Genomic DNA, 26,628 nt, shown 5'->3' with positions numbered 1-26,628 from the left:
AAAAATAAATAGCAACTGATGCTTAGCCTCAGAGTGGGGGCACAATCGGGAGAGGTCCTGACTATGGAGAGCTAAAGAGGATGTCTGTTTCTCGGGAGGTAGGGCTACCTTTCTGGTTCAGTTGTTTGTTACACTGTGAGAATTTGGGTTCAGTATTTCCAGTTCCTACCGTTTTTCACATGAAGAAAGAATTCTATATGTTTTATGAAATCTCCTGCTTTTAAAAATTGGCTAAGGTTTTTTAAAACAGTCTGAGAGGCAAATGTTGTAGACTGCCAGAATGTGTGCCCTTTCAATTAACATCTTGACTCAAACTCATTATATCAACCTATTTCCTTTCTTAGTCATTTGCATCTTCAAGCATTTTCCCTCTAATTGTAGATTGAAAGGTTATGTCAGCTATTAAGGATTTGAGTGTACAGGGATAACGAAAGGAACATTTCACCAGGTATTTCTTACAGATTATATTACGCCCACACTTGGCCCTAAAAATTAAAAAATAGGCTGGGCACTGTGGCTCATACCTGTAGTCCCAAAACTCTGGGAGGGCGAGACAGGAGGATGGTTTGAACCCAGGAATTTGAGACCAGTCTGGGCAACATAGCAAGACCCCCATCTCTACAAAACTTAAAAATTAGCCAGGTGTGGTGGCCGTGCTCCTGTAGTTCCAGCTACTCAGGAAACTGAGGTGGGAGGACTGCTTGAGCCCAGGAGTTCAAGGCTGCAGTGAGCCATGGTCATGCCACTGCACTCCAGCCCAGGTGACAGAGTGAGACCCTGTCTCAAAAAAATAAAAGTAGAAAAAAAATTGAATTTAAAAATAAATTTAGTTTCAGGAATTCTTGAGTCAGAAGAAATGATCCAAAACTCTTGTCATCCCTTTTTCTGCACTAAAGCCTCCAATGAGAATTCCAGTCCCTTGGCATCATGTCCTCATCCCCTGTTCCAGATTGACACCTCTACTTGATCCTCCTTCTGCTCGCCCCTCCTCCGCCCACCAGTGCTTCAGAGTTCAAAGCCTGGCAAGCCATTGTCTGCTGTCCTCCAGCACCAGGGCCCAGCCAGCCAGAGGGCAAAGTGTAAAGAAAGAGGCCCCAGACCCCAAGCGGGGGTAGGGAGAGTGGGAAAACAATGGCTGTTCTGAGGAAAGATTTTTGTGAAATGGGAGCCCCTTGGGCAGCTCTGCTGAGGATGTGCAGACAGCAATGAGAGAAGGCCTCAAAGTTAATGCCGTTTCAAGTTTGTACCAAGTGTCTTCCACACAGTACACCCGTACATACTGTTAAATAAACAAATGGATGAATGGATGATTTAATGCAGTGTCTAACACAGGGTTAAAGATTAACATGGTGTAGAGCTTGGTACCTAATGCCAAGAATTAAATATAAAAAGAATCAGAATTAGTATATTGGGGAAAGGCTAAAGGATAAGCCTTTCAAGATTTTTGAGTATGTAAAGAAATGATACAGGGAAGGTGCCAGTGGGGAAAAAAGCTTAAATCAAAAGTGTCTGAGCTGCAGGAAGAACTGAGGAGGCTCAGTCAAAAAATCAGAAAAATGACTAAGCATGCCAGTGACTTCGCTCCCTGAAGGGTGATAAAATATAGTTTCATCCCCCATCCTGTCCCAAGCCACTTCGGGTCCCTGATGGCTCTGAGTTGATAGTTCCACAAGATGAATCAGCAACATGGAACTTCTTCACTTCTCTGAGCTACCCAAAGTATTTCCCCCTACCACGAAATCACAGCCCCTCCCTTAAGATGCCAGGACTGGTTCTGCTAGGCAAGTGGTCTTATACAGACGGTAAGATTCGCCAGTTTGGAAAAGATCTCTGAACTCAGCTCTACTCACTTGCTGCTACATGTACTCTCCTTGGCGGCATCTTTTGTTTTAGATCTACCCTCAAGATGAATCTGCTTCTTATTCTATTCCCTAAGGGCCATGTATCTGCCAAGGTGACAAGAGGAACCAGTGTTTCTCCTCCTAGGACCTGAGATGCTCTTATAATTCACTCAAAAGAATTAAACTAGCCAGTCTTCTGATTTGCCCATAGGGTAGAAGGCACTGAATCTGTTTTCAACCAAGAAGCCAAGCTTACTACCTGTTGCATGATTTGCAGTGCAAATGTACAAAAATTTCCCCTTCTACACACCAAGTCCCTCAGAGAATACTTTTTAAATAGCATTAACTGCAAGATATGCAAGATAATACTTAGCAATCAACCAGACATTGCCAAATGTCAACTGAAAAAATCTCAAGTCCTTTGTTGAACAAACAGATGGAGTTTGCTTTTATAAAAATATGCTTGATAAAGTGGCAGCATAATGTATAATCTGAAAAATAATACATCTGAGCAGACAAGAGCTGGGGGAAATATATCATTTTTGAACTACCATATATTGTCATGGGACTTAATTTTTTCTGGAGGGTTATTGACCAGGCTGCTTGAGCAGTCACCTGGGACAACTAGCAGATGCGGTTTCTCAGATGAACAGCTGTAGTTTCCAGGCTTGTGTCTATTTGTTTCTAGGTAGAACCCAACACTGACATTATCACACCCATTAGTGACCACTCTTGGCAACAAAACTAATGATACATGTGCATTTTCTTTGTTTGGTATATTGGCCATTGTGTAACTCATTTGGTGAGTATGACAAAGGAAAATGATGGAGACACTTAAGTACAACGGCAAGAAATGGTTAAGTTCTCTAGGAGAATTGGTTAGTATATAATGTTGTCAATCATGTTCAGCAATCTTAAGAGAATCCTCACCTACCTAGCACTATGTGTGGGATGTTATTCCCTGATGGAAGTTATTTAATGAAGAATAATGGACTTAGGCATAATGATTGATGTATCATTGCCTGTGGGGACTGTTTTGAATAAATAAGATGGTTCACAGTTAATATTTTATAGAAAAGAAAGATATAAGAATATTTCATATCTTGAAATGAAACTAGTATGATCATGTAAGCAACTGCCACCAACTTAAGTAGATGTTTCTGTAGAAGGTTTGATTATGTAACTGAAGACATTTAACCCCCTCCACCCATGAAGAAGATAATCTAAGAGAAATAAGAGAGTAAAGCACACCACCTCTCAGCCTAGTTGTCAGTAAATGAAAGGAGTCCATGCCAGTCACTGATTGAATTATTGTCGGATTCCACAAGAACCTTAAAGACCATCTACATAAATTGTTGAACTACAGGTAGGAAGAAATCTTCAGTGTCCGGCTGCCAATGCCAAAAGCTAAAGCCAAGAGGTCTGGTGAGATAGGGTAGGGGACTATGAGGAGAGCGGGAACTACCTATGTCTTCCCATTTCTGGTTAATGTTCTTGGACAACTTGTTGTGACCCCTCCCAAGTCATGTCCCACAAGTACAACAGTGTTCAGCTGTATTACAATTAGTTCTCATACCTGAGATTACACAGAAATGACTTGTACCTCTTTTTCCCTTATCTCTGCATTCTGTACTTGATACCAAGAACTTGGAAGTCTGTATTCTGTTGGATTAATTGTATATAACCTTGAGGTTATATATGTAGTTTTCCTGACAGTATGGATCTGTATATTCCATCTGCCTTTACCAGGAAGGTGCCTGTTTTCCTACCTGAGTTACTTTGTTGTTTAAAAGTTACTTTGTGTTTCATAAGTAGGTCTTTATATGCACACAAAAGCACATGAGCACACCTCCTTACCAACACTTGTGACTGTCTGCCATTTTTGTTAAAACCATACTAGTGAGTGTAAAGTGGTATCTCATTGTGGTTTTGATTTGCATTTCCCTGCAATGATGTAGAGCATCTTTTCATATTCTTCCCTTCATTTTCACCTCTTTTTTTCTCATTGAGGAATGACCGAGGCTCTAGAAACAGAACTCAGCTTATGAGTTTCCAAAAGAAGAAACCATGTCTTACTGATTTTTATATTCTCAGCACCTAGCACAATACTAAGCACATGTAGACGCTAAATAAATGTTTTCTGAGTTTATAGATAAATGATTGAATGAACACACAAAGCATTCTGGTTCCCTTTTTTCCCTGCCCAGATCCTTCCCAAAATTCCCTTTTTAAAAATTACTGAGGAGAGTTTGAAACCCTTGCAGTGAACTCAACAGATGAATCATGGTTTGCATGATGCAAAAGTAAACTAAGAAAAGCTGTAATATTTAAAAATATAATCCTATACATTACTAAACCTCACTTTCAAGTCATGTATCTGCCTCCCAAGAAAGAAATTTTTCCAAATTAAAGTATGAGCAAAATAATTTCTAAGAAATTATGAAATGGATTCATTTTATTCTGTTTCCATAATGGCTTTTTTTTCTGAAAAGCAATACTTCAGTGACCTAGTTTAATAAAAGGTCTAGAAATGTCATGGTAAAATACACAGTAAGGCATCAGTCATTTCAACCTAGCTAACCTTTATTGAAACCAAAAAGAATGTACTGAGTCAAAAAACTTTGTAAGGACTATGATCAGGAGAAAGGATTGTTTCTCAGCCTCTTCCTTCTTCACATCCCAACCCATCCTGCCTCCTTTTGATTGTTCGGTCTTATGTGAAGCTGTGTGCTTCTATGGTAAACCGTTGATACAGAGGAGACTGAACCCACCCTCCTGAATCAGCATCTGTGTCTGGGCATCCTCTCCACAGGAAGAGGAAAGAGCAAAGACAGGAGGGAAACAGGAGGCTTCTGCTTTGGTGCTTTTTAGCATCCTGGGTCAAGGAATTTAAACTAATAAATTCATTGTCCACTAAAAGAGAGAGTTATCATGGTTGGAGTTTCCTTTTTTCTTAATAAACAAAACCTCTGTCATTCCACACTACCAAGTGTTCCTGGATTGCATAACATAGTATCACAAATTTACCTAATTTTTTTAGGTGGCAAAATTCATTCTACTTAAAGTTAACTCTCTATTTTTAGAAAAAGACCAGCATGTTATACTGGAGGGCTAGAAGTTAAAAGACCTGGGTTTTAGTCCTGCTGGTAATTTCCAGTGTGTCCCTGAGGAAGGCCAAACCTCTGCAGGCCTGTTTCTTCACCTTACAAGTACTTTATCATCCCATCTCCCTGGACCTCTCCAGCTATGAAGTTTTCTGAATTTATTGCATCGTACTATGATTCCAAAGTGGATCAAATCTTTTGAAAACAGGCTTTGAAATCAGCCTTGTTAAAGAGATGTGTTATCTAGAACTCAGAATGCTCAAATCCTGGCCTCTCTGCTTGAGTCACTGGCTCTGCAGCCTTCCTGCCATTCCCACCTGCACAGCAAGTGATCACAGCTATTTCTCTTTTTTGAGGTGGAGTTTTACTCTTGTCACCCAGGCTGGAGTACAATGACACAATCTCAGCTCACTGCAACCTCTGCCTCCCAGGTTCAAGTGATTCTCTTGCCTCAGCCTCCTGAGTAGCTGGGACTACAGGTACCCGCCACCATACCCAGCTAATTCTTTGTATTTTTAGTAGAGACAGGGTTTCATCACGTTGGCCAGGCTGGTCTCGAACTCTTGGCCTCAAGTAATCCCCCTGCCTCAGCTTCCCAAAGTGCTGGGCTTACAGTTGCGAGCTATTTCTAAGGCATTCTGAAATCCTGGGCCTACGTTAACTCTACGAGTATAAGATTCTTACTGTTTGGTTTCATTAAGTCTTTTTTTGTCTTTACAGCTTCCTGGCAAACCAATTTTGTCTCTAGCCTTGCAACCTTAGCTAGCGTGTCTCTTTGATGTTAACATATTATTTTTTAATATTCCTCCTTTTATTTCCTTCACAGGGTACATCCCCAGTTACTTAGACAAGGACGAGCTCTGTGTAGTGTGTGGTGACAAAGCCACTGGGTATCACTACCGCTGTATCACGTGTGAAGGCTGCAAGGTAATTGCCCTGGGTCCACGAGCATGGAGCTTAGGCAGGCTCCAGTCCCCTCCCAGTGCTCTTCCAGAATGCGATGTTAAGTTTAAGTTCCAATTAAAACCAAATTCTAACATCCATGGCCTGCCATCATCCAGGTGTCTGGATGTGTTCTTCATTTTTGACGTGTTCAAGAACTGAATGTTTTTTTCCAAATCATAAATAACTAAATGAGAGTGATATCTGGTTTCATTACTTCTGCAAGTGTTTTTAAAACAGAAAGGAATCAATAAAATACAAAGAAATTAATAAAACCCTTCCTTTGGGTTTAAAAAGCCTAAGTCCTATTTAGCATGTTGTCATCTTGAGAAATGACTGTTTCTCCTCGTTTTATCTGCAATGTTGGAGAAGACTGAGTTTGCTCTACCACAGGCTTTTTTCCACTGTTAGTCTACGTGAATATGCTCATTTTCAAGGGTTCCAGTAGGGAATATCTTTGAGGCTACTTAGATTCAGTTATGTTCTGAAATTATCCAAATTGGCTTTTTGCACAGCCTGCAGTCAATAAGTAGATTCTGGTCATCCATCAGCTAATTTTATGCTCTACAGTCCTATCTGCAGGAAATACTTGACAAGAATATACCAGTGATCAACAGTCCATTCACTTCCTGAAACCGAGCGTAAATTGGCCTGCATACAAGACTTCATCAACAAAATTGAGATAAGGTTTCTGGAAAATATCTTTTGGTCCAACAACCTAGCCTCGAAAATGAAGTCTACCATAAAGAAAAAAGCTTGACCCAGTGCTTCATTTACTGTTTGTTCAGCTAATGTTTCATAAACAAGGAAGTATTTAAAGTCAGAGAAGGACCTGTTAAATACTTGGTCTTTTTTACCTTTCATATTTAAAACTAAATTATCACAAGATGCAAACCCTAAAGCAAAAATTGTATTAAACGTATGAAACATTTCGCCTTTCCTCCTCTGTCATCCACCTTAACTCTTCTCCTCTTCTTCCCCTTCTCCACCTGCCCCCTTGGATCCTGCCCTTGCCCCTTAAGGCCCAAAATCAATGTTAGCTCAGTTTCAAATTAAAGTGTTCTCCTTTTCCCTAATGAAAGATTTTCTATGCAAATTCCCTGTGTTTTATACGTGAAATTAGGAAACATTTAGGAGAAGCCTGCTAAAAATGTCGAGATAGTAATTCCATTGGAAAGAGGTAATTTCTAAGGTTGCAAGACTGTTTTCTGGAATGTGGTACAACATGTTCTCATTTATCCAGACCCCTTTGATCTGGAATTTTTAGTTCTTTAACAAAGACTGGGCTAGAGGTTGCCATTACATCTAGGAAAATAATGTCTTAGGGAATTTAATGAATTTAATTACAAGTCCTGCTATTTATTAAAGACTTGCAGTCTCTTGAAATTTCACTTATATTGGCTAGATTTGAAAGTAATAAAACTATATAACTTTAGGTACCTACTCTTACTACAAAAGTTTGATAATTCAGACTGGGCTTTTGTCTAAATTAGCCCCAATTTATAAGGCTCTCCCCATCTTAGTTGCAGCACTGAGGTCCTTTTAAACCAGTGCATAATGGGGAATTTTGAATTCTGAGAAAAAGATTCTAATGAAAATTCCGTTTAATACTTAATACCCCAAAATGACTCTAAAGAGTGAATGTGCCTTACAGACGACAATACATTATTAGTAATTGACTTAAACAAAGAGAGAATTGAGCCTATTAACCCGTATCCCTGCCTCACATATGCCTTCGGAATGATCAAGCCATCAATTAGCCTATGTCCCCTAGATCACAGGACGTTTAGGGCCTGAATAAGCTGAGGTTTTCTTAAAAGAAGAAGTCGTGTAGCAAAATCTAGATTTTTTTCAGACTCTGTGCCTTTATCTCAGGTCAGAATCCTGTTTCTAGGGTTGCCTTCATTGTAAAGTCAGAAAAGAGCCTGCCCAGTGTAGTTGTGCAGATCACTTAATATAATGACAAAGCATCTTAAAAGAAAACAAACAAAGGCTGGGCACACGGTGGCTCACACCTGTAATCCCAGCACTTTGGGAGGCCAAGGTGGGTGGATCACAAGGTCAGGAGTTCGAGACCAGCCTGGCCAATATGGTGAAACCCTGTCTCTTAAAAAAAAGTAATAATAAAGAAAAAAAAAGAAATGAGTTTTTCAAATGAAACGCAGTTTTTAAGAGTGGTGAAAGATGAAAGGGTTTTTTCCTGTATTGTCCATTCAAACCTGTAATTTAAAAATATTTCTAGCCGGGTGCGGTGGCTCAAGCCTGTAATCCCAGCACTTTGGGAGGCTGAGGCGGGTGGATCATGAGGTCGAGAGATCGAGACCATCCTGGTCAACATGGTGAAACCCCGTCTCTACTAAAAATACAAAAAACTAGCTGGGCACGGTGGCGCGTGCCTGTAATCCCAGCTACTCAGGAGGCTGAGGCAGGAGAATTGCCTGAACCCAGGAGGCGGAGGTTGCGGTGAGCCGAGGTCGCGCCATTGCACTCCAGCCTGGGTAACAAGAGCGAAACTCCGTCTCAAAAAAAAAAAAAAAATTTCTACCCCATATTTGCAATGTGTATGGAGAGAATCCACTTTGCCTATTTTCACACTGAGACCAGTGAAATCTTTTGGAGATGTCTCGTCTATCGTGATATGCAAGTTTTTATGCATCTTTTATAGAAAGGATGTTGATACTGCCCCACACCAAACTGTATTTAGAGGAAGAATCAAAGCTTTTTAACAGCTGCCCGAATACTGAATTAAAAGAGTGAGTTATCTCCTTTTCACATTCATCAGTCAATTTTCTCAAAGTACTAAAAAATGGATACAGATCTCAGAATGTGAAGAAACATGTATGATATTGATATATAAAAGCAAGACCTCTTCTCACCAACACATCATCAATGAAATATATGTCCTTATTTATTCCCCAGGGTATCTCTTTTGTCAGCTCACCTCTAAAAGTATTTTTTTTAAATAAGTAGACTGCTTTAAATGGCTTCAAGTTCATTTCCAAGAGTTAATTTCCATTACTTTTTAGAATTAAGGGAACTGGCATCCTTATGTTTTCACAAATAAAGTGGCTCCTTGTCGTACATCAAAATATGCTTTATTGTAGCTTAAGGAAGGCCAACATTTCAAGAAAAAAAAACAAGGGAAAAAAAGGGCCAACATCTTTAAAAGGATTTGGTCCATGAAGTGCCCAAGAAAAGCCATCAGAAGTAGGCCACTGAAAAGATGGCAGAGTGAATAGCAGAGCTAGCCATCTCAACTCTTTTTTGGAAATAAGCAATGCATAAATTATTTCATTCATTCCAATAAAAAGTACATGAGTAACTTTTTGGAGAAATGTGTGTTACCCCAGTGTCTGGTGTGTCACACCTCATTCTCTGCTTAGCATGCTCTTACTGGTCAATGTACTCCTTGCCCTAACCCCACCCCTGAACATAAGTCAGCATCAGAGTGGGAGACAAGGGTCTCCCGAGCTTTAGATAAACTAACAATCTTCCTATCCTGGAAAGCAGTCAGCATTCTCACTGGATGTCTTGGACTTTGGTATTTCCACTTCTAGGAAATGATTGTTTCCCCCAAAAGGAGACATGCTACCCTACCCCTCTCTTCCCTGTCTGTGACATACATCTTCCTGCCAGGAATCTCTGGGTTTCTTTAGCCCTCCTTCGCCCTCCTTGGTCAGAAGGTAACAAAGATAGAGAAGCGAGGTTTGCAGGGAGGCTTGTTTTTCACCGTCGTGGCATGCTCTGACATTCATGCTTTGGCAAGATTTGCACACCCTGCACTCCCAAGAAAACATTGCTAATATCTCGAACAGCTGCCCTGTGTGTGACTGAGCGAATCTTATAACAGTATATCAACATCACTCATACTAATGGACTCAAGTGCTTAAGAACACAAAACCCAAATATAATATGACAGTTTTCTGTTAGAACTTGAACAATGGAAATGATAGGAATGATAAGGGATTTGCATACACACCCCAGAATCAAATCTGTTAGTCACAGTTATTCCTGATGTTTATCCATTTTATTCTGCCTTGCCCAGTATAAAATCCTACCTTGGACCTTTTCATAATAAGGAAGAGTTTTCATGTCTGAGGGAGGAATATGCAATAGGGAATATGTACATAATCAAAGCCAAAGAACATTAAGCAGGATGATAAAAATTTGGGCTGAATCTAGATCAACTGATAGATATCTCAGTCCAACCATTTGTATGTTAGAGGCCCCCTGTAGGCCTTAGCAGAAAACATCCACCAAAACTTGTTTTGCCACCAGGTGCGATGGCTCACACCTGTAATCCCAGCGCTTTGGGAGGCCGAGGTGGACCTATCACTTGAGGCTAGGAGTTCAAGACCAGTCTGGCCAACATGGCAAAACCCCGTCTCTGGCTAAAATTACAAAAATTAGCCAGGTGTGGTGGCGCATACCTGTGATCCCAGCTACTCTGGATGTTAAGATGTGAGAATCACTTGCACCCTGGGGGCAGAGGTTGTAGTGAGTCAAGATTGCACCACTACACTCTAGCCTGGGTGACAGAGTGAGACTCTGTCTAAAAAAAAAAATTTTTTTTTAATTTTTTTACATTTAAGAAAACTCATTTTGTCTTGTTATTCTACCAACAGATAAAATGAACTTTTTTTAAGAAGTGGGTGGGAACAGGACTATTTATAATCTGTTCATCTAAAACATTTAAATAACACAGTAAAATTTACTTCATTATACATCATATAAGCAGTTAAACAAATAAGATTTGGAGTGCAACTCCTGGATTGCAAGGGAGGTGGGAGCCACTGCTGGGTGGTTTCCATCCCACTCAAGTTCCAGCATGTATTCACCATGTGATTTGCTCTAGTGATTTAACCTGTCTGAGGTTTACTTTTTGAATCCCTACCATGGAAATATTTAGAGCACCTCCCTTATATGGTTGTAGGGAAGATAGAAGGATATCGAACGTTTCTACAGCACTTTGCAGTGTGCCCTCACAATAAGTGCTCACTGCCATTATTAACTTCTGCAATACAGATTACAGTTGCTTCAACTTGAGGATCATGTCCAGAAAAATTTCAGTATTACACATTCTTAAGAATATTACCTAAGTCACCCAAACCTAGAACTAAATAGTGTCCTCAGGTGCTACAGAGGTGCTCTCTCATGTCTTAAGAAAGGAAGAATCATTGAATCTGTAGGTGTATATCTACAGATACAAAGAAAGACTGATATAAAAGGAAAACTTCAATGCAATAAGCTACGAGGAAAAACGTGGTAAAAAACCTGGAACGTTCTACTGCCTGAGTCCTATTGCTTGAAAGGCTAAGTGAGCTAATCTTGGCTGTCTCAAGAGTCAAAAACAAGTATTAAACTTAATCTGTGAAGCCAGCTAGTACATCTGTTTAATTACTAAATTATTAGATTGTTAATTAATCAAGTATTGTACATATCCATCTCTTTTCATTTTTTTCACTTTCCTCTTGGTCTTGGAGCTCTCTTATTTCCCAGTATAAAGTAGCAAAGCTCCTCATAGCTTAATTTAGCAACTCTATGAAATATATCACTCTATCAAATAATATAATTTACTTATATATTCAATATTCAGAAAAAAATTAAAACAAGCACTAGATGTTCCTCCTAGCCTCTTTTCCTCGAATAAATACCAAAAAGGTGTTGTCTCTGTAGTCCTGCAGCATCATCAGTTCATATTTAGAACTCTCTAGATCTTTTTGGGCCAACTGTCTTATATTTGAATATGTAGAGCTAGAGGCCCAGAAACAGGTTAAGGTCCAAAACAATTCCTCTCATCGTTATATGGACACAAAATTCCAGAATCATTGATTTCTAGAAAATATGAAACTGTTGTCTTGGGTCTTTCTTTTCCATATAGGGTTTCTTTAGAAGAACCATTCAGAAAAATCTCCATCCATCCTATTCCTGTAAATATGAAGGAAAATGTGTCATAGACAAAGTCACGCGAAATCAGTGCCAGGAATGTCGCTTTAAGAAATGCATCTATGTTGGCATGGCAACAGATTGTAAGTAGATCTTCATTTGCTTCATATTCAAGGAATGTTGATTAGAAAAGAGTTTGGTTCAAGGAGATCAACTGGGCAGAAAAGCAAGCAGGAATCCATGTGGACAGAGAAGGGAATACCTTGCTTTCACATGTACCCCTCACTCCCCACATCCAGGCTTGCTCTGAAAGGGAGGAGGGAGTCATTGCTGATGGTTTCCGTCCTACTCTGTCGTATCACCCCCTAACTCTCAAAGTATGGATGATGGAGAAGGAGATGCGGTTAAATTATCCCTATCATATTTGCAGGCCTAGTTGTTAGCAACGCTGTTTGAGACAGAGATTATAAATGAGAGGTCTGGTCCGTTAACCTTGATAAGGTATCATTCTATACACGGTGTTCAAATGGTGTAGAGCCTCAGGGACTGGTCCTAATATTTTTTCAAGAGGAAAGAGAGGAATTTATTTTATGGACATTTCTGGAGCTGGGGCGCTGACAGAAAACATCGTGTTCAGAAATTTCCGAAGAATGCGAATTTGAGTGCTATTCCATGAGTCACCCTGCAGTTGGTTGTTTGTCATATTTTTAGCAATAAAGACATTCCGAGCTGAAGTCTTCCTACCCAGTTTTCAAAGCGCTACAGCATATGGTGGTGAGATTAGCCGTTGGGGTCTCTTCTCCCCACACTGTTTGAGGGATTTACACCAGTCACTTTAATTAATCTAATCATAAAAATAAGAATCATGTCATTCAGAATGTGTGGCCTCCCTTTTGCTGGGCATCAGTATTAATGATTTCTACTAGCATAAATTGTTTGCCCATCAGTGAGAGATTCCAACTGTTAGTTAAAAATTTAAAAGAAAAAGAAAGATAAAATATTAAAGAAAGAAGACAAAAGAAAATACAATGATTTTTCCTGATGAAAGAAATAATCATCACTTACATTTATGTGAGAAATAGACTTCTTTCACTGAGGAAAAAAAAAAAATCTGTGAAATGTTCTGGTTTGCCCATTAAAGAAGAAGGAATGGAGAATCTTTAAAAAGGAAGAGGGTTATGTTAGGGTGTTAGGCTGGAAATCCTGGGTTAATCCCCACCTCTGGCTGAGTATGTTCTTTATCTCTTAAAGGCCTTTAGCCCTTGCTGACAATATGCCTGAAAGGATATGTGAATATGATTGACTTAGAGCCAAATGCTTAGACATGCCACTATGACAAACTATTATTATTGAATATCCACTTCAGTGTTTTATTGGGAAATTTAAGATATGAGTGTCTATGGGGTTTTAAAATGCAGTGTTAATCTAGACTGTATGGAAATAAATGTTGAGTGCCCTTATTTGCTTATGAGGGATTCTAAGAGCTCAGGCTTTCTAATCAGAAAAACTTCTGATCAGGTCCCAGATTTGTCACTTCTTGCTGTGTGACCTTTGGAATTAAGCTGAGATTTTCCTTCTGTGAAATCATTGCCTACCTTGTAGAGTTGTTTTTGAAATTAAATTAGATAATGTCCACCAAATGCAACAGTCCCTGGCACACCGGAAGCATTTGGGAAGCAGCTGTGGGTATTATTACCATTCCTCCTCTCCCTTTAGTAACTGAACCAAAATGACTTAACAGGGCTCATTAGTATTTTCCTCATTTGTAAGTGCTCACATGACTTTGACAATCCAATCCAATCTAAATGATATGCAACTGAATATTCTCTTTAAATTAGAATATTTAAATGGTGGACTAGCTAGGCACCTTGGTTCTCCTTCTCTTGGTATGTCTGCTTTTTTTCTTTTCCTACCAGGTCACACCTTCATCAAGAAATGACCCTAGGACAGTGATGTCATAGAACTGGAGTAGGAGTCCTGGGTCTTGCCTTGGCTCTGCCAGTAACTTGCTATGTGACTTTAGGCAAGTCACGCCCTCTCTGCATCAATTTCTTTTTCTTTCTGGAAAAGAGAGAGTAGGGCTGCAAGATCTCTAAGTTCCCTTCCAGTTCTAAAATACTATGACTCTGCAGTGTAAAACCTGAGTCTTTCCATTCCATTGATAGTTACTGGTTTTATTTTTGGAAATTGACCACAGAAATATAGGTTTCTTGTTGCCTGCCCTTCTGATTTTCCTTTCACATAAATGGTAGAACTCAGGACTGCATTTACTGAACACTTGTGTGGTGCATTCTCACATTGAATGCCCTGTGAAGTGGCCACTATTGAGCCCATTTTGTTTAGGAAGAAATGAAAGTTCAGAGAACCTAAGGAACTTGCCAGAGGTCACACAGCTAGAATGTGATAATATCAGAATTCAAGCCCAAGTCTTTCTAGATTCCAAAGCCTGGGCTCTTTAACAACCAGTGGACCAGGTAGAGAAGAATGCACAGTGAGTAGCTGTGAGGCCCAGGCGAGGCCCAGCCACATTCCAATTAGCCCTTCGGGGAGTCACGAAGAGTTGGGGTCCTTTTTCCTCTAAAAAGGGATCACGAGCCTCCCACTTACTGCTCCGTAACATTTTTTAAAATTATTCCCATAACTTTAACCTGAAGGTCTCCTTACTAGGAGCCATTTTAGGGGAAGAGGGGAGAACAGAAACCCGGAGAGTAAATCCAGATGACTGGCTAGACAGGTGTCTCTGTGATGCTGTGGCTAGTATGGATTTCACCGCTCTCTGCTTCACTCTGTTTTAGAATCACCTTCTGTGGAGTTGGTGTGTACAGTGTCTAGGTTCTCTGGGGACTTTGTTTTGAAAAGCTGGCCAGTTGTGGGGAGTTTGGCTCTAGGGACCACGTTGAACAAGACTAGCCAATGGCAGTTTGCTAGTGGAAAGAGAAAATGTCCCATTGTAACCCAACCCTAAGGACCCACTGAGCCATCTGTGCACCAGTGATCCCACCCTTGAGGCTCCGGGAAGGGCAGCCTGCTGTGTGTCTTGGGAGTATCTGTGTGCCTTGTCTCATCTTTCTCCCCTTCCCAGTGGTGCTGGATGACAGCAAGAGGCTGGCCAAGAGGAAGCTGATAGAGGAGAACCGGGAGAAGAGACGGCGGGAAGAGCTGCAGAAGTCCATTGGGCACAAGCCAGAACCCACGGACGAGGAATGGGAGCTCATCAAAACGGTCACTGAAGCCCATGTGGCGACCAATGCCCAAGGCAGCCACTGGAAGCAAAAACGGAAATTCCTGGTAAGGTTTCCTTGCACAGATCGATATCAGTTACACGCCAGCGTTTTCTGCCTCAGGGTATTCAGTTCTCATCACCTTGGGACATCGGTGTTATTGCCTCATTTTACCGATTGGAAAACTGTAGCTCTGAGAGGCTGCGGAACTTGCAAAGCCAGGATTGGATTCTAGGTCTGTGTGAGAATAAAGGCCACTCCTACCATCTGCTCTGTGATTTGCTGAATTCTTAAGCAGTTTCTTAGGCCACATTGTATCAGTTTGCTTTTACTGCCAGAAAGGCCACTCCTGGACCAACTAATCAGTAAAATGTTTAGTCTGCCATCTTTTACTCTGTACACCGATTTCTTTCCTCAGATGCGCAGTATGTGCATACCCTAAATTTAACCCCAAGTATCCCCTTTAGAATAGCCACTAGAATTAAGTATCCCATACCTCAAGTATATTTTTATGTCAACAGAAGTCAAACATTTTTAGCTTAAGCTAAATGAGCTTGAGTCGAGAAGGGGAATGGGAATGAGAAAGTATGGATAGGGTGGGGTGGGTAAGAATATATAGAGGAAAAAGCTCTTCCAGACCCTTGTGATATTGGTGTTTAATATTCTTATAAAAATTAACAGTTGTGAAAGTTCTTCCCATTCTTTTCTCATATAGACTTCGTAGTGCTTTGAGATAAGCTGGAATTTCTACCCCCATTTTACAGACATGCAAATCAAGCCCAGGGTCTTAGCCATTTGCCCAAGATCATACTGCTAAAAAGCCAGGCACGAAAGCCAACTTGATGTTCCGGTTCCAAGTCCGGGCTCTCTACCCATCTCATTGGAAAGACTACCTGCCCCAATAGTTCTGGACCATCTCAGAGACTGACTCTGCTCTTAGTTTATGATGTAAAACGCTTTTTAAGTACCTCCCTGAGGCCTGACAACAGATATTCTGTGGTTTATTTGTGTCCGTAGGGCACCTTAGAGTACTTCCCCGACTGAACAAGAAGATAGAGTGGTGTAATTATCCTTGTATCTCAACATTAACATTACAATGAGATAGTGGATCTTTTTCCTAAAGCAATGTAACAACAACCTTAAAGGAAGTTTTGGAAAGATAAACTTAGGCATAATTCATCTGTACTGACACAATTACTTTCATTGTAATGAAACAATAGTACCAGCACTTTGTTGATGGCTTTCACTAACAGCAATGTTGGCAAATACTTAAATGGCCTTTACCATATGCCAGGTACCATTCTAAGTGCTTTTCATTCATTAACTTCCTATACCAATCCTGTAGGTAGATGCGGTTAATATCTCCATTTTACAGAAGCGAAAACTAAGGCAGAGAAGTTGAGGAAACTTGCCCGAGCTCCCACAACTAGTAGATGGTGGTGATGGAGGCAGCCAGCTCTAGGACCTATGCCTCTGTTCACTACGGGGCATAACAAGATAGAGTCCTACCTAATTGCAAACCTAAATCCATCCTCTTCCCAAATGTGTCAGCCATAAATGGACATTGCAGAAACCACTTCCAGGCCTGGCATCATCTCCTGATTTCAAGTAGTGACCAAGTTGAATTCCAATTAAGGTAGAACTACATCCTGGACTTCTCCTGCGAATTTTATACTTTTATTGTCTTTACTCCCCGTAGAGAATGGACAGTAGGCTAACTAAACTAGTTTCAGTAGTTACTAAGGTGCTTCTTTCCAGACTTTAAAGATTTGTTCTTTTATTTAAGAAGCAATTATTGAGCCGCTACTATGGGCCAGGAAGTGACTAAGTCAGCCACATTCCTGTAGAGGGAGACAGACAATAAGAGCTAAACAAACAAAATAAATGCAGGTAGTAAAGTGGGATGGGGCCAAGAGTTCCTGAACTGGAAGTGGGGACAGACTTAATTTCCCTGAACATGGTGGTCAGAAGAAGCATCTCTGAAAATGTGACATTGTGCTATGTCTGGAAGCTGAGAAACCACCCTATAAAGCAAAATATTATCAAAAAATCTTCATGCTGTGTGGTCTCTTCCGCAAAGACAGCACAATATCTAGTCATTAGAACCAGTCTTGATGTCTGCACTGTTGACTTAAAGGCTCCTAACAGTTCATCAGCCTGACCATCTATGGAAAGAATCTATGGTACAGAATGATTTGCCGTTAGGTTTTTGTCAGAACCATGAGATTACCCATGCCCAAGAGAGTTTTCTTCTCCTTGTAGGGTTGACATGAAATGTATCTTTTTAGATCTTTAATTTGTTCAAGAAATTATCCCTCTTGATTTAAATATAAATAACTGCTTCTCCAAGTCATATTTCCCTAGAGGGTTATTGGGAGAGATCAGCACTCCTCCACTGTCCTGTCTGTCTCTGCAGTGAACTTCATTTCTGTCAGCCAGTCCCCTCCTGTGCCTGGGGAAACCCCTGCATCTGCTCACAGGAGGACAGTGTTCCATTCAGCCTTCACACTTGAGTATCTAGCTACATGTGAATGAAACGTGGTAGCTTTTCTCCAAGATGGCTGCCATCGCATTATTTCTCCTCCCTGTATACACAGCCCATTCTCTCCCAGAGAGAGGTAGAGTCTGTTCCTCTCTCCCCTTGAATCTAGGCTGGTATGTGATACCTTTAAATGGTGCATTTTGGCAGAACTCAAACTGAAGTTACTTCTAAGGTTGGGTCATAAGAAGCCTTACAGTTTCCACTTGAGTCTCTTGGGGGAGAGAAGCTACCTGGTCTCTCATAGCAGTTGGCTATATATTTAAAGAAAAAAAAAATCCAACTACTCTGAGACCACCAGGCAGTGAGAAATCCCAAGCTAGCCATGTAAAAAGGCCACACAGAAGGAGAGATTCCCAACCAGCTCAGGGACCAGAAACGGGAGTAAAAGGCCTTCATGTGACACCAACCTCAACTGCCATTGATGGCAGCTATATGAGGACACCCTAGTGAGAACCTCCTAGCTGTGCCCATCAATCCCCAGAACTCTCAAAGAAAATAAATAATCATTGTCTTAAGCCACAAAGTTGGGGGGTAGTTTGTTACACAGCAATAAATAACCAGAACAGAACTCAATAAATATTTGTTAAACTTGCACATACAGCTCCACTCACCCATCCTTGGAGACAGGACAGTTAAGCCCTGTATCTCAGCCAGTTTACATATTTACACACACTCCTCGCAGGAAGCTGACTCCAACTGAGTATTTATGTTCAGGGTGAAAATTTCACTCTTTTGAGTAGTGAATTAGTCCTGCAAGGACATTAAGAATCTTTACTTAAAGACAGCTTTGCTAAACAGTATGAATGTGCTGAAGGCTACTGTGCACCGAACAGGCTTTTGCACATTAGAGTTTGCATCTCCTGTGGGCTGATAACCCTTTTCCTGTGCTTGCAACACTGCTACATGTTATTTTTTATGTGTTGATGTCCCATCTTGTCCCGAAAAAGAATTTGAGGAGGCCTATCATGTTAATAATAGTTTAAAAATATGTCATATGGCATTACATGTTGTCATTAAAGCCAAAAATATTCATTTATCTAGAATGGTTAAGTACCTTATTCCCTAAAAGGAACTAATGACATAGTTTTAAGTCTAAGACTAGGACTCATTTTCACTCTGAGACCAGCATTCAAGTCGGAATAGAGACAGGGCTGGGCACAGTGGCTCACGCCTGTAATCCCAGCACTTTGGGAGGCCAAGGTGGGTGGATTGCTTGAGCCCAGGAGTGCAAGTCCAGCCTGGGCAACATAGTGAGACACCCATCTCTACAAAAAATAAACAAATTTAGCCAGGCTTGGTGATGCTCACTTGTGGTCCTCACTACCCAGGAGGCTGAGCTAAATGAAAACAGAGTAAAGCCCTGTCTCAGAATAAAAAAAGAAAGAAAGCAAAGCAAAGCAAGAAGAGAAAAGAAAGAAGGAAAGAAGGAAGGAAGGAAGGGAGGCGGGGGGGGGGAAGGAGCGAGGGGAAAAGAGAGAAAGAAAGAAACACCGACAGTGATTTGATCTACATTTTAAATCTATATCTGGGTCTGAGAAAATTAGAGTCTCTGGCAAATGAGGAACTTTTGCAAAAGCCATCAAGATTTTCATAATAAATCTAAAGCCACTCTTTAAAGCTTCTCCCAAAAGCATTTAAATCATATAATTTTCTAGTTTTCTCCAATATACTCAAATCTCTGAGGCTACAGAAATGCCTAATTTCACCACCAACAATTCATGTGTGATGACAGGGAGGATGAAAAGCAGAAGCAGGCTCAGAAGAGAACAAACAGCATCTGATGCCAAACAAGGAAAAGCAGTCTCTCCACCAAGGGTAGCTCGCTTCTAGACCTCGAGTAGCAGCCCCTGACAGCAGCAACCTTGTCTACTGACATCATTTATTATTGTCTGCTGACATTGTATCATTATTCTGCTTCCTTAGTTTTCATGCAAAGTTGTAGCTTTGGGTGAACCGCTACTCAAGTATAAAATGTGACCTTTAGGATCAGGGGAGACCTTTCCTACTTTTCCCCTGGCAGAGATACTGTCTGATTTCACACACTCTACTGGGGTAGCTTCAGACAAGGGGCAGAAGCAGAAGCGTCAGACAGGGTGGGTGATGGGGCCATATGTGGTCTGTGTGCCTAGCCCATAGGACAAGTGCAATCGTGTCAGGAAGGCATCTATCACCCCGTTTATTAGAGTCACATCAGAAGAAGGCAGGATAATCTAGAAGTTACATGAATGGGCATTGGAACCAGACAGTTCCAATTCCATACTTGCCTCTGTTGCTTTTTTAAGTGTGACTTCAGGCAAGTTATTTCACCTCTCTAAGGCTCAGTTGCCTTACCCCGCCCTGAATGGCATAAAGCAATAGATGCAAATGGCTTAACACTGCCTGGAATATTGTTAGCAACCATATAAGTGGTTACTACATGTGTCATCCTTACCACCACCACACCCGCACTGCCACCATCTTATTCCTGCTCATCCCAGGAAAAGGGTGAGGCTGTAGTCACATCCCATAGCCCAAGGACCTTGAATTATTATCTGCCCAGGTCTTCCTGCTTAGCCTGGCAAAGATACAAGACACCCTATGAACAAGTACAGAAGGGAGAGTCCCATCTGGCCCCACTGCATTCTGCCTGTGCCAGGGAGTTGCCTTTTCAAGCCAAGAAGTCCTTGGCTCTGAGCCAAGGACTCGGCAAAGAGGTCAGCTGGCAGCATTTCCTACTTACCTTGAACAATGCTAATGAAATAGTCAAAGCAGAAAGCCAGTTGGTCACGATTTGTATAATACCAGCCTCACCCATGCTGAGCAAGGGCTGATGTCACCCCTGCGCACACACCTGAATCTCTCCTTTTGCACTTTCTACCCCCACTGACCCAAGAAATCATTCTGGATTCCTTACCCCACAGCCAGTCCATTTTGGCCCCTGCTTTCAGGTGCCAACATATAACTGGCATTCTCTAGGCCTCTGCATCGCTACTGCCACCCCCATAGTCCACTTCAGCCTGCCCAAACCACAGCTTTTGCCTGCCTGCTTTTTCCTTTGGCTCCCCACATCTCTTCTCCATGCAGTAACCATCGTGTCATGTCTACACCCTGTTTACAGCACTTCAGTAGATGCCCCATTGTATTTAAAATAAGCCCATCTCCTCTCCATGGTCCACAACGCCTAGTATCACGGGTCCCCTGCCTACCTCCACTCCCTCATTTCATGCCATCACTGGGCTCTAACCACATGAGCCTCCTTTCTGGCCTTGGACTTTGCACTGGCTTTCCCCTCTGCCTTACGTGTTCTTCCTCTGGCCCTAAGGAAGACTACCTCCTTGACATTTCTCAAGTCAAAGTCCACACATTACTTTTCAAAGGGGCCTTGGCTGACCTTCCTTTCTCCTGCCTCCCTACGTATTATCGTGTCACCTCCAGACTTATCAAATTCCTCCATGAATATGTTTCTTATTTATTGTCTATCTATCTTCCCTCACTACAATGCACATTTCCTGAGGATACACTGGTCATTGCTGTAACCTCAGCACCAAAACTAGGCCTGGCACATAGTACCTGCTCAATAAATATTGGTATAAGTATGCATTCATTTAAGTCACTCAACCAACAAGCATTCTGTCCTCCACAACTTGGCCCAATGCATCGTACACTGTAGGCAAAGACAAGTAAGATTTATTCCCTACCTGCTTAAATTCAGATCTTTGGTGTGTACCTACACAACTACAATAAAAAGCGATAGTAATAAATGCCTCAATACCATATGAGTGATAGCTGTGGGCCACCATGTGTGTTTGAATGAGGAAAACATCATTTCAAACTGAGGTCACCTGGGAAAACATCTAGGAGAAGCTAGGACTTGAGTTGGGTCTTGAAGAGAAAAACAGGATTTGGAAAAGACAGAGATGAGAGACAGAAGTGGGGGCTTTGGAGAAAGCAGAAGTCTGGGGAGAAGGCAGCAGTGAAATGGGAAAATGTAAGGCAAGTTGTAGGGAAGACAGAGAAGACAGCTGGGCTAGCTCAGGAGGTCCATTTAGGGCAAAGAGAGGATATCAGAGTAAGAGTTGAAAGTACCACCATGAGCTAGCTAAGGCAGCTGGATCCACAGAGGCAAAAAGCAGGCTTTTCCCTCCAGGTCTACAGTGGCAAATCTACAAGCAAGCCAGAGACTTATCGTCAGTATCTGAGCTTGATCTTGGGCACATAAATATATATGTGTATATGAGCAAAAGTATTTCATATAGTAGTTTACAAGGCTATTAGCTGTAATAAGATATCTAATAGGTTCAACTAATGTCAACTATTTGTACTCTATTTTTGACATCTTCCAAATATTTTTTAAAATTTTGTATCTTCGTTATAAGTGAAAAATCTTCAGGAAGTAACAAACAGTGTTTTATTGCTCAACCTTGATTAACTAGATGGTAACTCAGGTCAACTTATGGATATATACAGACAGATAGATAGATTCTTTTTTGTTGTTCCAGTATCTAAGATCCATTATGGAAAAAAATTTTAATGATAAAATTGAAGGGTTTAACTTTAAAAGTTTTACTTCTAGCAATTTTATTTGCCATTAAACATCCAGAGGCTTAAAAGTAAATTTTTTATTCTACCTTGATATATATTTTCAACAGAAAATTTGTGAGGTTGTTACATTTGGGGGTTTAATTTTACTTAAAATTGCCGTATTTCTTTGCATACTTTTTCTCCTTTTTTTCAAATCTTTAGACATGTCACAAGTGGAATTCAAATAACCCACACACCCACAAGTTGAATGAAAAAAATTAACATTAGTATTAACCCACCAACATTTCAAAGGATACTGAGTGCCATTTAAATACATCAGATTAGATCTATCAGTATTCATTGAGAGATCTTTAGATTCAGCCAGGCCAAAATGATGTTATTACACTTTTCAATTTTATTTTTATTTCTAAAAAATCTTCACCCTACATATTTATAATTTATATATATATAATTCTCTACCTTTTTGAATGTGGATCCACATTCCTTTTATCAGTTGACCTTCATAAAAGACTTGTCAAGTAGACAAGGTCAGTGAGATGAGCCTCAGTTTCAGGAATGAGAAGAAATTATAAAGAAAAGCAGGGATGTCTGAAGGCTGCACGGAGCAGCATTACCCAAAGGAGCAGAAGTACCTTTTCCTTTAGCTCAATCTAGGTAAGAGGGAAGGAGGCTGTACACGATTACGTCATCAATTCTGTCTGCACCCAGAGAGCCGGCTGAACAGCAGCCTTCCATGGGCTTGCTATGCCAACAGTTGCCCCAAAACATTGTCAATCATTACAAAACTAGGTTTCATCCACTCACTGCCAGCAACAGAAACAAAAAAATAAAGTAAAAAAATTAACAGGACACAGCAGGATAGTCAAAAAAAAAAAAGTTAACTGCAGCCAGCCTTTTGTTATATATTAATAATACGTTTTTAAAACCTTCCCGAGGCTATAACCATTACTCCCTGGCTACTCCTGTTGACCCTGGTGCTCTGGCATCAAGAAGAGTAGAAGAATCATCTTTTGCTTTTCTTCCTGCTAAAAATGTGATGTGCACAGTAACAGGAGACATGTGGGAGGAAGCATGGGAACTGGATTACCCTAAGCTGGAGTTGGTTACTGCTAACTCAGTGGTTCCCAAAGAGTGGGCCCAGAGCAGCTTCATCAGCACACCCTGGGAACCTGTTAGAAATGCAGATTCTCAGGCTCCACCCCCGACCTGCTGAATCAGATACACTGGGGAGGAGGCCCAGAAATCAAGTGATACTGAGGCACAGTGAAGTTTGGGGGCCACTATGTTAAGCTAGTCTCACTACACTCAGTGTCCTCACTGCTCTGCAAGTGAGGAATTCAATCTTGCTCAACTCACAGTGCCAGTTCCTCATTCCCATCCCCCCACCCTTATCCCTCCAAGCCCCTGGGTGCTGAAAAGAAACTGGCCTTTTCCTGTCTATTTATTGTGCCTCTAGGCAAAGGTGGCCACCACTGGGTAGGGCCTGAGTCTCTGTGATCTCCTTGGTCCCATTCACATCTTCCTGGGAGACAGATGGAGAGGTTGACAAAGAGCATGTTCAGAGGAGTAGAGATTCTGTTCCCTCGTGTCAAAAGGTCCACAAGGAGTAAAAGCCTTGCAGTAGGGTTGCGGTGGGGTGGAGTTCTGGGGAGACTGCTGTGTGGAGTCAGGGTCACCCAGATCACAGGCCTGGCCTCAGCAGCTTGCTCTTAACCTTTCTGAGCCTTGGTTTGCTCACCTGCAAATCAGGATTCGAATGAGAACTACTTGAGACAGGGTAGTATGCAAAGCGGCTGGCTCACTTGTAGGCCACAAATAAATGGTGGTTATGATTATCACAAAGATAAGGAGGAGAAGTCGAGCAGACTCTTCCTGAAGGAAGTACTGGGTGACAGCAGGAGATACAGGAACACAGATCACATCAGGGAGGTCACAGACTGAGAAACTTAGATGGCGGCTATGGACACTGGGAAGCACATAAGTCACCTGGGAGTCTTGCCACAGTGTTAATTCTGCACCATCTGCTCTGGGGAGGGGCTTGGGAAGAAGTCCGCAGACACCCATGCTGCTGTACTTCCCTTGGGGCAGCAAGGCCATGGATTGTTCTTGAGCATGTAGACAACAGAGAGATGCCCTAGGGACATTAAATACTAGTAAATTTGTCATTCTGCCCCAAGATTTGCCAAATTTCCTGTAGACAGCCTAGCAATCTTCCCCCTCAAGCCTCAGCTGAGACCACCTCAAACTGGAGTCCGTAGGACAGAGGGGAGCTTCAAGCCCTAGCTGGGTCAGAAGCAAGAATCTACAGGGCACTGTTTGCTAGGGCCCACCCTCTGCTCTATCACTGCCCACGTTGTACCCACCTCCCACACACAGACACACGTCAGCATGTGCAGTGCTCTGAGCATGCCATCCCAGAGCCCCTAGAATTTATGTCACCTTACCTAAGAATACACCCTGTGTGCATTCAGAAGCAAGCCCCAAATTCCTCTCCTGGCTCTTCTCTCTCCCCACCTCCTCCTCCCCCTCTCCCCCCCCCCCTTCTTCTGCTTCTTCTCTCTCTCTCTCTCTCTCTCTCTCTCTCTCTCTCTCTCTCTCTCTCTCTCTCTCCAGCAGCAGTCCTGTAAACATTGTCACTGGGGGCCTATTAAAGCGATGGCCAAGGCATATATCTTTGCTCAAAGAAATAAGTGATGTGTAAACCATACAGATTGTTAACAAATGATGTGAAAACTGGAAGCCATATAGGACATCAGTTCAGAAGAGATTTTCTGCCACATAAGAACTATGAAAAATAAAGCTCCCTTCAGCTTCCTCGTTTAAATCTTTTTTTCTCCTCCTTAGCCAGAAGACATTGGACAAGCACCGATAGTAAATGCCCCAGAAGGTGGAAAGGTTGACTTGGAAGCCTTCAGCCATTTTACAAAAATCATCACACCAGCAATTACCAGAGTGGTGGATTTTGCCAAAAAGTTGCCTATGTTTTGTGAGGTGAGAATGTTTTTCCTTCTGCATTATTTTTAATTATAGTTTCATATGTTTCCAGGAATACTGGGTATTACTTACAATGTAATGTTAATTGGTAGGGACTTAATCATATGAAAGCAATGTCAGCACAAAATGAAAATGCTTTCTATTTCATCTGTATTTCCCACTTTCTGTGTTTAGTCATCATTCATTAGCTTGTCCCTGCAAGGTCCATCAGGGTCCTATTCATCCACCTGATTCCAGGCATTGAGAAATAATGATAGCAATAGCTTCCATTGACTTAGCACCTATGATGTCCTAGTTACTACACTCAGGTACTTGGATTGGCCCACATTAAATCTAATCCTTCTAACAGATTTGCAGGGTCGCTCGTATTAACCCCATTTTCAGATGTGGACGATCAAGATCAAAGAGATTAAGTTAACTTATCCAAATGTGGTGCCATGGTTGAAACCTAGGTCTGTATTCTTCCCAGTGCATAGCCCAGCCAGATAACTGTGTGGTCATGTCTTAATCCTCAAGAATAAGTTAATTGCCCCTCACAGAACCAGGCTCTTAACATCTTCACACACCTTTCCTCTTTTCCTATAAGCTCATTCTTGCTTGTCCTATCTTCAGGGCACCCTACAGAGCTGTCCCACCAGAGGTCATCAGCTTTCCCTTTGGGACACTTTATCAGTCCTGCCCTGTGGTGGCCGAGGGCACTGTCTCTACAGTCAGCTAAATGGGCAAGAATCCTAAACAAGTTATCCAGTATCTTCAAACTTCACCTATCTCATCTGTAAAATGGGAATTACAATAGTATCTGCCTCTTAGAGCTATTGAACGGTTTAAGTGGGATAATGTATCAGTAAAGTGATTAAGCAGTGCCTGGGTTATAATAAGTATTTCATAAAGTTTAGCTGCTCATACTGCTTTTATTTTATCTGTTACATTTCCATCCTGCCTCTAACTTCCTTCTTCTGAATCAAGTGGGGTTGATTATGTTTTCTGGAGAACTTTAAAAAAAAAGTACTTCATAAGGTGCTTGTCTATTGCTCTGTATACATTCAAGGGGACCTAGAAAGATACCAAATAAAGAGAGGGTCACAGACAGCTGTGAGCCTCTTAGGTAAGTGGGCTGAGTGATAAGTGACCCTGGTCTCACCTAAAAAGAAGCTAAGTTTCCTCACTTAGAATGGCTGCCTGCTGCCTTGGTTCCCAGCTCTCTTGTGTCTTTGAGTTTGCAGTAACAGGACCCCAGATGGAGACAGAGAGACCTCATACATTATGGGGACACTTCTCACTGCCCATTTCTGAGCCTCTATAGAAGCCATACCCAGAAGGACAGGGAAGTGTGTATGTCATAAGACAGCTGTCTTCTTACTGTGTCCCCTCATGGCAGACAGCACAAGGGAGCTCCTGGTATCTTTTACAATGGCACAAATCCCATTCATGAAGGCACCACTCTCATGACCTCCTGACCTCCCTAAGGCCCACCTTCAACACCATCACACTGGGGATTAGGCTGCAACATATGGATTTTGAAAGGATACAGACATTCAGTCTACAGTACCAGGAGACCCGATAAGCTAGTACCCACA

General features: G+C 41.5%; 1 protein-coding gene across 5 annotated transcripts in view; it reads left to right on the top strand.

The window, feature by feature from the left end:
- The window catches only part of THRB (thyroid hormone receptor beta), a 374,638-nt gene that overhangs the window by 335,397 nt on the left and 12,613 nt on the right, over positions 1-26,628 (top strand). For all 5 annotated transcript variants that reach the window (XM_010346543.3, XM_074405732.1, XM_010346542.3 and 2 more), the window contains 4 exons: positions 5,772-5,872; positions 11,769-11,916; positions 14,856-15,061; positions 24,902-25,048. In XM_010346543.3, coding sequence (XP_010344845.1) covers positions 5,772-5,872; positions 11,769-11,916; positions 14,856-15,061; positions 24,902-25,048 — 602 coding nt within the window. The remainder of the gene's footprint in view (positions 1-5,771; positions 5,873-11,768; positions 11,917-14,855; positions 15,062-24,901; positions 25,049-26,628) is intronic.

This window comes from Saimiri boliviensis, chromosome 9, assembly GCF_048565385.1.
Source record: "Saimiri boliviensis isolate mSaiBol1 chromosome 9, mSaiBol1.pri, whole genome shotgun sequence".
Lineage (NCBI taxonomy): Eukaryota > Metazoa > Chordata > Mammalia > Primates > Cebidae > Saimiri > Saimiri boliviensis.
This window is presented reverse-complemented; position numbering and strand designations above follow the sequence as displayed.